Below are 13,891 nucleotides of genomic sequence, written 5' to 3'. Positions count from 1 at the left end.
AGATTAGGTGTTCAGCAAACGCTTGTTGAATGAATGAGAGAACATGCTTTTCACTTGGCACCCTCAATTCAGACAGACAGAATCCTGGTGTTGGAAAGGAAAGGGCTTCAACAGTTATCCGACATAATTTCCTGCGTGTTGCAGGAATTGTAAGGGACCAGTCAGTGCTCTTCTGCTTAGACACGACCTTGATGGAGAATGCCCACCTCACCTCGGGCAGCAGTCTGGGATCCTTGTGGGGACTCAGCACCACTCCCGCTCCATAGTCCAGAGTTGAGGCCCCCAGGTCTTTGTGAGATGAGTTTCTATAAAAGAAAGGGAGCAGTTTGCTTGCAGAGGTACAGAGGAGTCAGACGTCAGGAGAACTGGCTCATCAAATAAAACAAGCCACTGACATTTAAAAGCACAACCGTAATATTACCCTTACTAAGTGTACATCAGTCTGTTCATGGTGGAGAAACAGCAGCTGTCTCACATGATTACTGTAACCACCAAGGCTACAATGCTTCCTCAGACATCAGCATTACAAGCATCAGGGATAAAGGTGTTTTGTTAGGGCCCCAGAGCCAGACAGGGGGAACCTGTTGTTTTTCATTTATCTCATGGTGCAGTTATTTTTCCGCCTAACTGTGGATGATGATGTGTGTGCCTATACATGATTGGGGAGGGAAAAGCTCTCAGTTCTGTCCCACCTTGAACTTGTTGGGAAATTGGGAAAGAAATAGGAAGTGAAGTCACTGAACAGAATATAACGTCACAGCTTTTGAAACTCCTCCTCGGGAAAAAGAGGGGCTTGGGAAAGAGGGATAGGAAACTAGGTTGAGGATTAACTTGGTATCATATGGAAATATATCAGTAAATTCTGATGTGGCCAGGTCCAGAGATTAACAATACATTTTTTTCCTCATCCCATCTCTAAAAGGCTCCAGTGATGGTGCCTCATACAGGAATGATACCTTGAAGAAGTGTAGCATTCATGCTTTGCAGTTTTCTTTTAAGTTGTTATGAAAAGGCCTTCATGTTTGTACTTCATTTCATCAACTCATTCCTCAAATGTTTATTGAGCTTTGACTGTATCCTAGGTACTGGGCTAGGCTCTGGGGACACAGAGGTAAGCATGGCCCTCTTGTGGAGGGCTCCGTGGAGGCTGTCCCTGGGGAAGGAAGTCAGACCCTGGCCAGGTAATTACAAGTGTACAAAGTGACAGAAGAAGTAGAGGATGCTCTGGGAGCTGTGTATTCAGCGTGCCTAGCCTGGTTCTGTGGTACAGGGGATTAGATTGTCCATCTAGTTCTCTGTTCTAGTTTACATACCTCTTGAGTACTTTTTCCTGTAGGTAAAGCTCCCCCGCCCCCACAAGGGTAGCATCCTATCTCCAGAGATTTCCCAGACGGAATATCCCAACAGAACTGAGACCCTAATTATAACAAACTCAGTTAAACTGTTACCTGCACGTCTGTCTCCCTCACCTGTGTGTCTGTGCTCATCTGTGAGGTCAGAGAATACATATTATTCATCTTAGTATTTTCTCGTATACTTGGAACCTGCTAGGCACTGATTCAACTTTGCTGAGTATAAAATGGAGTTTGGGTTAAGACACATTTCCTGCCTATCAGGTGCTTACCACTTTCCCCTAAAGGGAACAAAGTTCCAGGGGCAGTCATGAGGCCGTGCAGGATTAATTGCTAAATGGAAAGTCCAGGGGTTGCTGAGGGAGAGCCCCCTTGAGGACTGGAGTGGTCTGGAAAAGATTTTTCTAAGGAGCTTACTGGCCCTTTCAGAGGGAAGTCTTGTGCAGTGGAAGCAAAGAGGACTGCACTGTGGACAGAGCTGGTCTACTGAACCTCCCAGCCAGTCATCTGGGGTCTGACCATTCTTTGGGCAAACCTTTATTGAGAGCTGACTGCATGCCAGAAATAGCTGGGGATACAATTCATAGTGTAGGACGGGTAACGGGCGAGGTGCGACAGACTACGGATGAGCACAGAGGGCAACAAGGAAGGCATCCCAGATAAGGAGGAAGGTGAAAGTAACTGCAGGAGCTGTTAGCCAGGCTGATCAGTATTTGTGGAGGGGAATTTCCAGGCAGAGAGAACAGCATGTTTAGGAGATTGAAGGAGAGATAGAGATGGTCAGAGAAAGAGAGAGACAGAGAGACAGATGCCCGGGTTTTCACAGAACTCTGTGAAGCTCTTTTTCAGCTGCCGCATCCCATGCACAGGCCTTGCCTGGCAGGGGCAGGAGCCCGGGCACCCCCGAGATGCCCACACCGGTAAATGGAACCTAATCCCTAAACCGTTGGCTCTTGGCTCCCTCATTAGGGGTTGACATTTTTCTTGGCTGAGAACCAGAGCGTGCCCTGACTGAGCAGAGTTTACACGTATCACAAGGTGCTGATTAGGCCGAAGTAAAGTGACAGGTGCTTGAAGATGCTGAAAGGGCAGAATCCCCATGCACGCGGTCCGCGAGCTGGAGCAAGTGTGAAGAGGCCTACAAGCAGCCAGGGTGAGTGGTGCCTGCTGATGGTGTTTCCCTTTCCCTGCAGTTACATGGGCCTGGCTGCTGCTTTTTTTAAATTAAAAAATGGTACCAGTAATTCACATTCTTAATAGAAAAATTAGATAAGAAAGAAGAAAAAAAAGCACAGTAATCCCACTGCCCAGAAGAAAAAAGAGCATATTGGGTTATATTCCATTTTCTTCCCTAATATGTATAGTTAAGCAGTGTTATTTTTGAAAGCTTAAAGAGGTAGTGGAAAGCACTAATTTTCCCTAAAAGTTTTTTTTTATTTTCCCTTATAATGGTATCTTGCATTTATATGGTACTCAACAGTTTATAAAATATTTCCACTCTCTATCATAGTAGTCCTAAAATTGCATTATCCCCATTATAGAGCTGAAGAAACTGAAGCTTAGAAAAGTTAAGTGACTTGTCCAAATTCAAACAGCTTATAAGTTTCAGATTCAAGTTTCTGACTCTTAAGTATAAAGCGTTTCCATTGAACCATAGTTGCCGCAACTGCAGAAATAAGAGCAGGTTAAGAAATACATTCACATATCATTGCCTTTTTTTCATTAGTAACTCGTCTTCATTCATCAGAACCCTAAAGAAAATGAAATTTACCCAGATTTTCTGAGTATTGTCAGAGTTACGTAGAGTTTTGATACATTTAAGGTGATTAGTGAGACTAGTCAAAATTTTCAGAGGCTAGGGATCGTGTAAATGGAATAGAATATTTACATTATTCAAGGCTGATGCTTGGTTTATAATATGAGGTGTGTGACTTAGTTATCTCCAAGTAACTTGGTCAGAGTTGGGTAAAATTTTTAGATTTTATTTTCATTTCTACATAACAAAGGAACACTGCCCCCTATATTTTTGGTCTGGCACCCCACCCCTTGCAAGAAAAGGAAAAGAAAAAGGGAGGAAGGATGGGAAAAAAAACCCCAGGGGCTCACAGAAAAAAATTCCAAGCTGTATACTTTGGTCATGAATTCTCAATATATTGGGGAAGCTGCCAGAATCTTACTGCTCAGAGTGAACTGTTGCCAAAACATCATTTGCAAAAGCTGTAGGAGCCAGAGGGCTAACTTTCTGTTCCTTGAAATAGCAGTAAAGGCAAATAAAAGTCCATAGCTAATAAAATTAGGCAAACATTTCTAAAATCTGTTACATAAAGTGCGAAAAGTATTGCCTAATATCTCTAGTTCTGCCAGCATCCAGGTTTTGAGAATTGCTGCTTCTAAAAGTGATGTCTTACTGAGACTCTTCTGGGGGACAAAAAGTTGTGTATTTTTATGAGCCAAAAAGAGAAAAAGATGTTGGAGTAGATTAATTAATTTATTAATTAATTCCTGCACTCCTTCACAATTAGTTATTTAATATATTCCATGTGCTATGCCAGTCACCAGACTTAGTTACAAGGATAAATAAGAGATGCCTCCAAGAAATACATGGTTAGTGGGGCTAAAGGCTCATAAATGGATGATTGAGGCACAAGGAGCATGGTGCTGCACGAAGCTTTTTGAGCAGGTCACTGTAAGAGGAGGGAGAGTAGCTCATAACTGTCTAGGGAAGCGGGCAGCTAGTCTCAGCTAGGGGAGGACATTTGAGCTGGGTCTAAAAGGATGAAGAAGGGAAGGAAACAAACTTACCTCATGCCTCCTAGCCAGCATTGTGCTAGATACTCTGACAGTTCTAAGGAGAATAAGACCAAGTGGGAAGTCAAGAAGGACAGATGGGCACATAATGAATTCAAGGCATGAAAATATACAAAGCATTATAGAGGGATTGCGTCAGGTCCTCTTCAGAATTCGGAAAGTAGAGCTCAATATCATCTGCTTTTTTTTTTAGAATAACAGGGTTAAAAGCAGAAGATGAGAGTTCTGTTCCACATCAGGCTCTTAGAAGAGGGTCTCCATGCATATAATAAGCACATCCAAAGGAGCCAATTTGTTATTTTTGGTAAAGATTTTAGCAAGGACCTTAGCAGGAGACAGAAGTTCCATAGTCTATTTAACCAAACCCCTTTTGATTAAAGAATGATGTCCTAAAACTGGAGTTCCTGGATCCACAAGTAGGTCCATTTTTAAGGCTTTCATGCTTTTTGCCAAGTTGCTCTCTGGAAGGACAGCACGTCACCGGCAGCAGTCTGTTGGAATCCCATTTCCCTTTTACCTCCCCTGATCTAGGTGTTCTCATTTTAAATCTGTGGCCATTTGTCAAACAAGTAGCAGTGTCTTTATTGTGGTTTTAACGTTAGTTTCTCTTCTTAAATACAATCCAACTTTCTATTAATGTTAATTGGGCACCTGTATTTATTCTTTGGTGAATTTCCTATTTATATCCCTGGTCTGTTTTTCTATTTTTTGCTTTTTTTTTCTTATTAATATATAAGAGCTTTTTCTATATTGAGCGTAATAAATTATCTCCTTTATATTGCAAATGTTTTTTTAGTTTGCCAATGCCTTTTAATTTTATCTATAGTAGTTTTGCTGATAGAAATGCTAGTTTTTAAGTAGACAAATACAGTTTTTTTCTTTTTGAATTCTGAATTTACATGTATTTAAAAAAATCTCAGATTTTTAAAAAAATTGTATATATCTTCTAGTATTTAAAGGTTTTCAATTTTTACATTTGAATGGATAATCCATATGGAATTCTTTTTGGTATGGTGTTTTATAGGGAAGAAAACTGATTTTTTTCTAACTGTTTAGCTAGTTATCCAAATACTATTTAAAAAGTAACCCATTCTTTCCCTACAGCCCTAAAGTGACACCTCTATCACTTTTTCAAGTCTCATATGTGTTTGGATTTCTTTGTGGGTGCTCTCTTTTGTTCCATTCAGCTACCAGAAGATTTTAATTTTTAAAAATTTACAATGGTCATGTTCTGTTTTTTATTAATTTAAGATTTGTTTTTTCCACTCACATTCATGTTTTATAATTGATATACCAAGTTCTACCAAATTATTTCACTGACATTTTTATTGGCATTTGCCATAAAATTCTAAATTTCTTTGGGAAGCAACAGCTTCTTTTCAGTAGTATGTTGCTTTATTTAGCACGTGGTTCCTTCCATGTATTCAAGTTCCTCAGTAAAGTTTTAGGACTTTTGTGGTTGGATCATGTTTACTGTTGAGTTTAGCCCCAAGTATTTTGGAGAAATCCTGGTTCTCACAATTGCTTGCTGTCCCCCCACCAGGTTCTGACCATATCCGTGAGAAAGACGGACTCTGGGCTGTCCTGGCTTGGCTATCCATCCTAGCCACCCGCAAACAGAGTGTGGAGGACATTCTCAAAGATCACTGGCAAAAGTATGGCCGGAATTTCTTCACCAGGTAAGCTACAGCCTGGCTGGATGCAGAGGTAGCATGGGGAAGTGGGCAGAGAGAATTCTTATGCATACAAATTCTTTCCTGTCTTAAGTGATAATAAAACCCCAGTTCATTCAACCTTTATCAATTAGGGATTTTTTAAATAATTCAGTCAGGGTCGAGATGAAGGCAGCTATTATGTTAGCCATAAAGAACAGGGCTTAAAAATTTTAGTTAACGTATTCAAAAGAATAAATGTTTTGTCTGCCTTTTAATGTAGCTATCCGGTGGACATGATAATAGCATTGGATTTGGATTCAGAAGAAGGGATTATCATTTTATTTCTGCTCCCTTGTAGACTGGGAAGTCATTTAACTTCTCCTTGTACTCAGTTTTCTCATTTGTAGAAGTGGAAATAACAGTCCGGCTATTGAGTGGATTAAATGAAATATGAGTCTGAAAGTGTTTTATAAACTCTGGGACACTGAAAGTATGGAAACTTTTTATGAAATTACGGAAACAATTATGCTTAGTCTAAATCAACTTTTCTGACTCATTAAAATAGGTCCCCAAAGGCTGTGTAGTTGTCAGTACTTCATTCATTGATTCAGTAAGTGTCGACTGTGTGCCTGCTTTCTGCCAGGCACTGGGGATTCGGCAGTGGACAGAATACCTAGAATAGTTAGTAACCTGTCTTTACCATGCGCATTTCTATTTTTAAGAAGCATTAACATTTCTCTCTAATTGTGCTTTTCACCAATTCCAATTTGCTTCCCCCCTTGTAAGTGTTAAAAAAAAAAAAACTATCAATTTTTTTCCCTTGGACCTCACTATTCTAATCATGGAAAAGAAATATGAGAAGAGGGATAGTAGATAAACTACTTATCTGGAAGAAATGTAAAGGTACAATTTCACTGGACCTCAGTTGCTTTTTCTATAAAATAGGTGAGTTAGACTAGAGAATTTTAAAAACATCACAGATCTAGTGGTCTGTGATCTCTGGATAGTCAAGGAAGAATTCAACCTTAAGCAATTTGGCCTCTGTAATCAGAATCCTTTCATCAACTTTGGACAACTTTGTTGCTGTCTTCCTCCCTCAAGTTGTTCTTTTGTGGAAGGTACAAGTAATATCTGCCACGCGGTACCCACAGTAGCCCTGGGAACCAAGGCAAGAATCTCTACTTTCTAAGAACCAGAAAAACCTAGTAATTCAGAACAGCAGTCAGGAGCTCTCTAGAGCTTAGAGTGTCATGAAGGCAGGACCATGTCTGTTTCTGTGCTCCATGGGATCGCTGGATACCTAATCCGTAGTGACATTGTGTAAACAGGCTTTGAATGAGAAATGAATCAGTTAACAAGTGAATAGCAGCCAGGGTGGAGTAAGGTTAGGATGCTTTGTGCAGAGAAAGGGTCACTCTTGAATCAGTTAGAAGTCTCCATCTAAAAACTGTTTTAACGTATTTTTTATTAATTTCAAATGACTACTCACCAAATATTACAAATCAAGTCTTAGAACCTGCATTTAGTTAAGACTCCATTACACCCTCCATTTACTTAACAAAAGTGCTTTCTGCACGCATTGTTTCACATCCGCCTCAAAACAGTATTGATAAGGCAACTGAGATTCTGAGAGATGAAGCAACTTGCCCAGAGTTGCACAGTTACCTGATAAAGGCTGGATTCATAGCTCGTTCTGTCTCATTCCAAAGCCCAGATTCTTTCCATTATACCCCTCTGTGCCTAGAATTTATAGAACATTTCCCTCCAACACCCAAAGGTCACAGATGTAAAGCACAAACACCTGGTTGTAATTTCTTGCTGTTTATCATTTTAACTGCAGGAAAGAGCTGACTTCAGGATTAAGGGAACTGATGTCCTTAATTCATAGAATCCTGGAGCCAGAATAGTTGGCCTTAATTCTTTGGTATTTCTCATGTCTCAGAGGTGTCATCTTGCACATATCATATTTGTTTCACTATCACAAATAAATATAGGCTCTTCTATCTTGAGCCTCTAAAAAATAACTCTCTCAAGAGGGTGTGTGTGCACCATTAGGTCAAGAAAAGCCACTTGTTAAGAGTCTTTAACCTCATAAGAAAGAAGTCAAGAACCATTCTTGGAGGAAAAAAAAAATAGTCGTGGAATTTCCTTTGTGGTGCACTTTTCTTTTTCTTGGCCCTGTTGCATCCACACGGGGCCTCCTCTGTCGGGGTGACCCCAGAACGCCATGGGCCAGAATCCACTCTCACTGAGAGGAGGGAGGCATTTCAAGATGTAAAGAGTTACGGTTTGGCTCCTTCGCCTGGTCAGTGAAAACTTGGCCTTACTTAAGGAAGCTCCTGTGGAGACTGGAACTCTCCTTAGCCAAACTCTCAGCAGCCTCAGGCAGGTCCCAGACTGGGAGCCTTCCCAGCATGGATCCCAGAGAAGCTCCCGGAGTTTGGAGGAGAAGTGCCTGAGTCACGTGGGCCTCTATGCAGCCGTTCTCCAGAGATAACATTGCTTTTGTTTCTAGTCCTCAGGATGTGGTGATTAAATGTTAGACAGTATCTCTCAAAAGCCTTTGAGGCTTCTAAGAGCCTTTATTCTGTAGAAGAGCAAAGGTGGTAGTTTTCTGCTTATTCAGAAGCTCCTAGCCCTTTCCTGAAACCCTCCAAACCCTTCCTTTCATCCCTGGCCTGCTCCGTCCCTGGAGAATGACCGTCCTTTTGCCAGCTTCTTCTGAAGTTGGACGGTTTGGCGGGAGCACCAAACAAACGATGGAGAGAGCGCAGATGCACACTGGTGTGATCTGATGTTAGCCCGCGGGCCTCAGAGTGGTGACTTCTTCCAGGTATGATTACGAAGAGGTGGAAGCTGAGGGTGCGAACAAAATGATGAAGGACTTGGAGGCCCTGATCTCTGACCGCTCCTTCGTGGGGAAACAGTTCTCGGCAGGTGACAAAGTCTACACTGTGGAGAAAATTGATAACTTTGAATACAGTGATCCGGTGGACGGAAGCATTTCAAGAAATCAGGTAGGAACAGACGTACGTGTATGTGGGAGGGAGGCCTCAGAGCTTCAGCTCTAAAATCTTAAGAGAGAAAAAGAGAAAGGCCTCTTGGTCATTTCTCCTTTGCTGCCCAGTTTTCTCAAGTGGCTTTCTGCTGAGTCACCCGTGATTTGCACAGATACTTGTAGGCAAAATGATTTTGGCCCTGGTTCTTTGCACACCCCTTTGCCCTCATTCTGGGATGCTTCATCTAGACTCCAGAAGGATTTTTACATTCTGCAGAATTCTCTGCAAGATGTCTTGTTGAATGTGTGTGCAGAAAAGAGCCCTAGAACCTAAAAAAGATGGAGAGCTGCTGTCTTAGATCTCAAACTCCTCCTTTTCTCTTGAGAGGTTGTAACAATGCCAGCAGGAGAGTGGCATCACCACAGACGTTTCTGTGATACATGTTCTAATTTCTAAAACAAGAAGAAGAAAGTAGACAAGCGATCCACAGACTTAGAAACATTAGATGTTACTATCTGTAGCACGTGACTTGCATCCCACCCTCACATCGCAGTGCATAGGAGTACATCACAGTCGAGACCCAGGCTGTGTCTGGATGGGGACAGAGCTCTTAGAGTTTCCCTCACTGGGCACCAGGCACCCAGGGCTGCAGGCTGGGTCAGCCCTTTGCCAGGGGCCTGGTGACTGATAGCAGATGAGAGGTAGTATCTTTCCTTCTGGTCGGTCATTGGCTTTATGCAAAGTTCTTCTTTTTATGGAAGAATTGACAGACTCATCAAAACTGAAGGATCCTCACATAATTTGCCTAGCCTTCCTACCTCAAGAGTCCCCAGCCTTCTTCCTTGAATCAAGGTTACTGAGGAGAAGAGATGTAGCCAGAGAGGGAAGGGAGAGGGCAGAGAGTTAGGGGCTGGGCTTGGCATTACACCCACATGACCCTGCTTTGAGTCACCAGGCTGGTGGAGACTGACCACTGGATCCTGCCTGGCAGGTGGGAATAGCTGGCCTCTGCCATTTAGAGCACATGGCCTCCTGTTCTCTCTTTGAGTCTCCATCTCCCCATTTTACAGTGTTCTTCCTCTCTTCTGCCTGAAACTTCCTCTGCTCTGGTTTCACCCCGTTCTCTCCATGATTCCCTCCTGATCTGGAAATCAGATTTCTGTATCTAGCAGTTTATTTATATATTAACTTGTTTATTAAGCTTTGAACTGGAATGGCTAATCCATAAATCACAGGGAGATGGCGTGGAGAGGGCAGGTCTTGTGTCAGCCAGCCTCCCCAGGATCCAGTCTCCCACCCAACCCTGGGAACGCTTCTCCCCCGTAAGCTCAGCCCCCACTGGCTGGATTTGGTGACAGGCTGACTGAGGTCAGACTCACGGGGCTCAGCTGTAGCCCCCTGACTGATTGGGTATGGATGAAATTAGATCTCCAAATGGACCCCTCACAATTTGCCAGCCTTCAGTCTCCCTTCCAGCATGTAGGGAAAAAAACCTCTGTTATCTTTCCCAGGGCTTGCGGCTCATTTTTGCAGATGGTTCTCGCATCATCTTTCGACTGAGTGGCACCGGGAGTGCGGGAGCCACCGTTCGCCTGTACATCGACAGCTATGAGAAGGACGTCGCCAAGATCTCCCAGGACCCCCAGGTAACGTCCACGCCCTGCGCCCTGGCTCCTTCTTTCTGTTGGAGGGAATGATCGTGCTTCCACCATCCATCTCCCAAATGATCGAATGCTCCCTTTCCTCCCTGTCTCTTTCAGGTCAGAACAACAGTCATAGCTAACAATGATCTGAGCACTTTCTGTTTGCCAAGCTCTGCTCTAAACCCATTACCCCAATGGACATACTCATTTTATTCTCCAATGAGAATTATTTTTCTCACCTGTTATTTAATCTATTAATATCCCTACTACAGATAAGGAGTCTGAGGCTCAGAAAGTTTACGCAGTAGTTAATAGGTTCACATGCCCAGTAAGTGGCAGATTCAAAATAACTAATCTTTAAATCAGCCCCTGATCTGGTGTTCCGGCCTGTCACTGATTATTTGCCACTTTGCTTGGTCTGATCACCTGCCCTGGCAGAACACACACTGGCTCTAGATTTGGTCGGAGGTCAGGGGAAGGGAGGGAGGGACTGTTTCATGACCCAGCAAGAAAGGTCTTTATGGGGGAGTCTTCGGACTTGCAGCCTGTGTTTGGGTTCCCAACCCCACCCAAAGAGTCTCCAGAAGTATGTCAGAGTGAGAAGGGACCCTGGGAGGCCAAGGGTGGTACAGAACTTGGAGGACGGCCACCCAATTGGAGGGGAGGGTTTCCCCACCTGCGTTTCTCATCTTGGGAGCTGCTCCCCGACCAGAGCCAAAACAAGCTTAGGAAGTGTTACAGTACAACAGCCCCTTCTTGGCAGGTCACAACATACACTGTACCTTAGAGCTCTGAGAAGACTTGCAGTAAAGACGCCTGTTTAAATAGCCTTCACCAGGCCTATTTTCCCATAAAATCTTTTTCCTGCTAACACCTAATTAGAATCCTGTGAAACTCATTTGGAACCCTCTGGCATGATGCATTTGAGCATCTGTTCTGGAGTTAGAGAGATCTCATTTTAAATTTGGTGCCTGCCACTTAATAGCTGTGTGTCCCTGGATAAGTCTTTTCAATGTTGTGAGCCTTGGTTTCTTTGTCTGTAAAATGGCAGAAGGCTACTTACCTTGCAGCAGTGTTACAGAGATTTACGGAGACAATGAATGCAAAATTCTGAACACTGTGCCTGCATATAGGATTAGCTTTTGAGAAAGTGACTCTTACGGTTTTTTTTAAATTATTATTACTATTACAAAAAGAGAGAAACGAGAGGATGCTTCACTTTTAAAGTGTTTTCAGTGACCAGGCACCAGCACTAGTCATTGCCAGACCCCTGCGGTGTTGAGAAATCCCTAAAACTAAAATCAAAGGCAGTAGTGTCTATGTTGTAGACCCATATAATAATAGAGCAAGAGGAAAAGAGGAAGGAAATTACGTTTCTTTGTCTGAATACCTGGCACATGGTAGATACATTTCATGTAGCCCTCAGGAGATGGGAGGGCACTGAAGGATGCAGGGTGCCCACACACCCAGGTGTACCACCGCTCCAGCTGAGGACATGCCTTCCCCGACTCTGCAGCCGCTGGACCCCAGTCTCAGCACTTTGTTGGGATTGTTGGAGCCCTGAGGGGAATGGCAAGTGGTGTAGTCATCTTGTGCAGTGGTTCTCCAACTGTCTTCCAGGTACAGTGAGTTGGTGGAGATTTAGATGAGGGAAAGCACAGTGGGTGATAGAAAAGGTACTACTCTTGACTCTGCCCTTGAATCACTTGGTCAAATCACCTCACTTCTTTGCGTTTCAGTTTCCTCATCTGTAAAATGGGCAGTTTAACTAGATGCATAGTTTTCTTTTTTTAATATTAAAATATTTATTTATTTAAGAAACGGCAGAATTCTTTTTTTTTTCTTTTTTCCTTAAGTGAGAGGTAGCTGGGAGGGAGGTGGTGTTGCATTTTGAAAAGATCTCTCTGGGTACAGTGTGGGGAAAAATTGGAGGATGCAGAAGTGAATGTGGAAACACTATTGTTCCAGGTAAGAGGGAGGACTTGGTTCAGCAAGAGCTATGGCACTGGGATGGGGAGAACTGGTGCCCATGAGAGCGATGCAGAAGGAAGTCACTTGGGCTGCTGGTAGGTTGGACAAAGGGAACATGAAAGGAGAAAGTGTCAGGAATGACTCTTATGAGACAAGAGACAATGAGACATGAGACAAGACGTAACTTGTTCTTTTGCTTTATGTGACAGACCATGGTGTCGATTCACTGAAATAGGGAATACTGGAACTAGGTTTGGGGGAAACCTAGTCTTTGCTTTTAGGCTTGTAGAGTTGAGGGGCCTTTAGGATTTCGGAATAGGCAATCAGACATGTGGTTCTGGAGCTCAGAGGCCAGGTAGGGGCTGGAGCTATGGATCTGTGTCTAGAGAAAGTGATGTCAAAGGTTGTTCTCTTGTGTCTCCCTCAGGTCATGTTGGCCCCCCTCATTTCCATTGCTCTGAAGGTGTCCCAACTCCAGGAAAGGACGGGGCGCACTGCACCCACTGTTATCACCTAAGAAGACAGGCCACATGCGGTACGTCCCTCCACCCCAAGACCCCCCGAGACATCTGATTGAAGAGCATGGACAGAAGCAAAGTGTGTTCACCCAGGCATTTTTAGGATTCAGTTTTTCCACTAACCAATTGTTGACAAATGGCATGATTCCAAGGCACTGCCAATTAAGAAGCCCGCAGGAGCCGTGTGGGAAAGAGAAAAAAAGGACCCAGGGGCTTACACTCACGTCAGTTTCTTTTCGTGTCCTTGTGCACTGCGGCCGTGTGGCTGTCTGTCTCCTCAGCCACCAGGTCCTGTTTACACTACAGTGTAAGATGGAGGTTGAGCGTCAGCGAGTGAGGCCAGCTTTCATCCTTAAATGAAATCCTGAAATGACAGTGCAAGTTCCTTTCTCCTTTGTGAACCTTCTCCCCCATTTACTGTTTACATGGAATCCAGCAAAACGCAGTTTCTGGTGCCTTCTCTCCAATCAGGTCTTCCGTCAGAGTGAGACGTACTTGTCTACAGATTTCCGTCTTGTTTTGCAACATATTCCCATTCACAGATATTTTGGGATATTAAAGCAAAATAAGCTACCATTTCTTGATGTCTTTTTTTTTTTTTTTGAGGGGGAGAGGGTATTATATTTTGTTTCGATGTCCTACCTAGGAAAAAAAAAAAGTTCTCTGTGCTAGGTTTAAAATTAGACTCAAGAACTATAATTTCAAATCTTTGCAGGGTCAACTGAGCCCTGGATCTTTCCAAGGTGGATAAATTAAGCTTGACATGGTTAACTTGGTACAAGGAAAGGAAGATAGTTTTCAGGAGATCTTAAATAGCAAAGCACTGCCTTGTGCCTTGTGGTACTGAGATGCCACGCTGCCTGTTGAGGGGACAGAGGCCGAGCTCCCGGAATCTGAGAGCAGGATTACTAGCATTTGGCTGGAATCTTGAGCCCACTGGCATCT

At 43.3% G+C, this 13,891-nt stretch overlaps 1 protein-coding gene across 2 annotated transcripts in view; it reads left to right on the top strand.

Moving 5' to 3' along the window:
* The window catches only part of PGM1 (phosphoglucomutase 1), a 46,693-nt gene extending 33,171 nt beyond the window's left edge, over positions 1-13,522 (top strand). For both annotated transcript variants that reach the window (XM_010949675.3, XM_010949666.2), the window contains exons 8-11: positions 5,704-5,839; positions 8,649-8,832; positions 10,326-10,460; positions 12,856-13,522. In XM_010949675.3, the coding sequence (XP_010947977.1) occupies positions 5,704-5,839; positions 8,649-8,832; positions 10,326-10,460; positions 12,856-12,945 (545 nt within the window). In that variant the 3' untranslated portion in view covers positions 12,946-13,522. The remainder of the gene's footprint in view (positions 1-5,703; positions 5,840-8,648; positions 8,833-10,325; positions 10,461-12,855) is intronic.
* The last annotated feature ends 369 nt before the right edge of the window (positions 13,523-13,891 follow it).

Source organism: Camelus bactrianus, chromosome 13 (assembly GCF_048773025.1).
Source record: "Camelus bactrianus isolate YW-2024 breed Bactrian camel chromosome 13, ASM4877302v1, whole genome shotgun sequence".
In the NCBI taxonomy this organism is placed as follows: Eukaryota; Metazoa; Chordata; class Mammalia; order Artiodactyla; family Camelidae; genus Camelus; species Camelus bactrianus.
The sequence above is the reverse complement of the archived record's forward strand: the minus strand, read 5'-3'. Positions and strand labels throughout refer to the sequence as shown.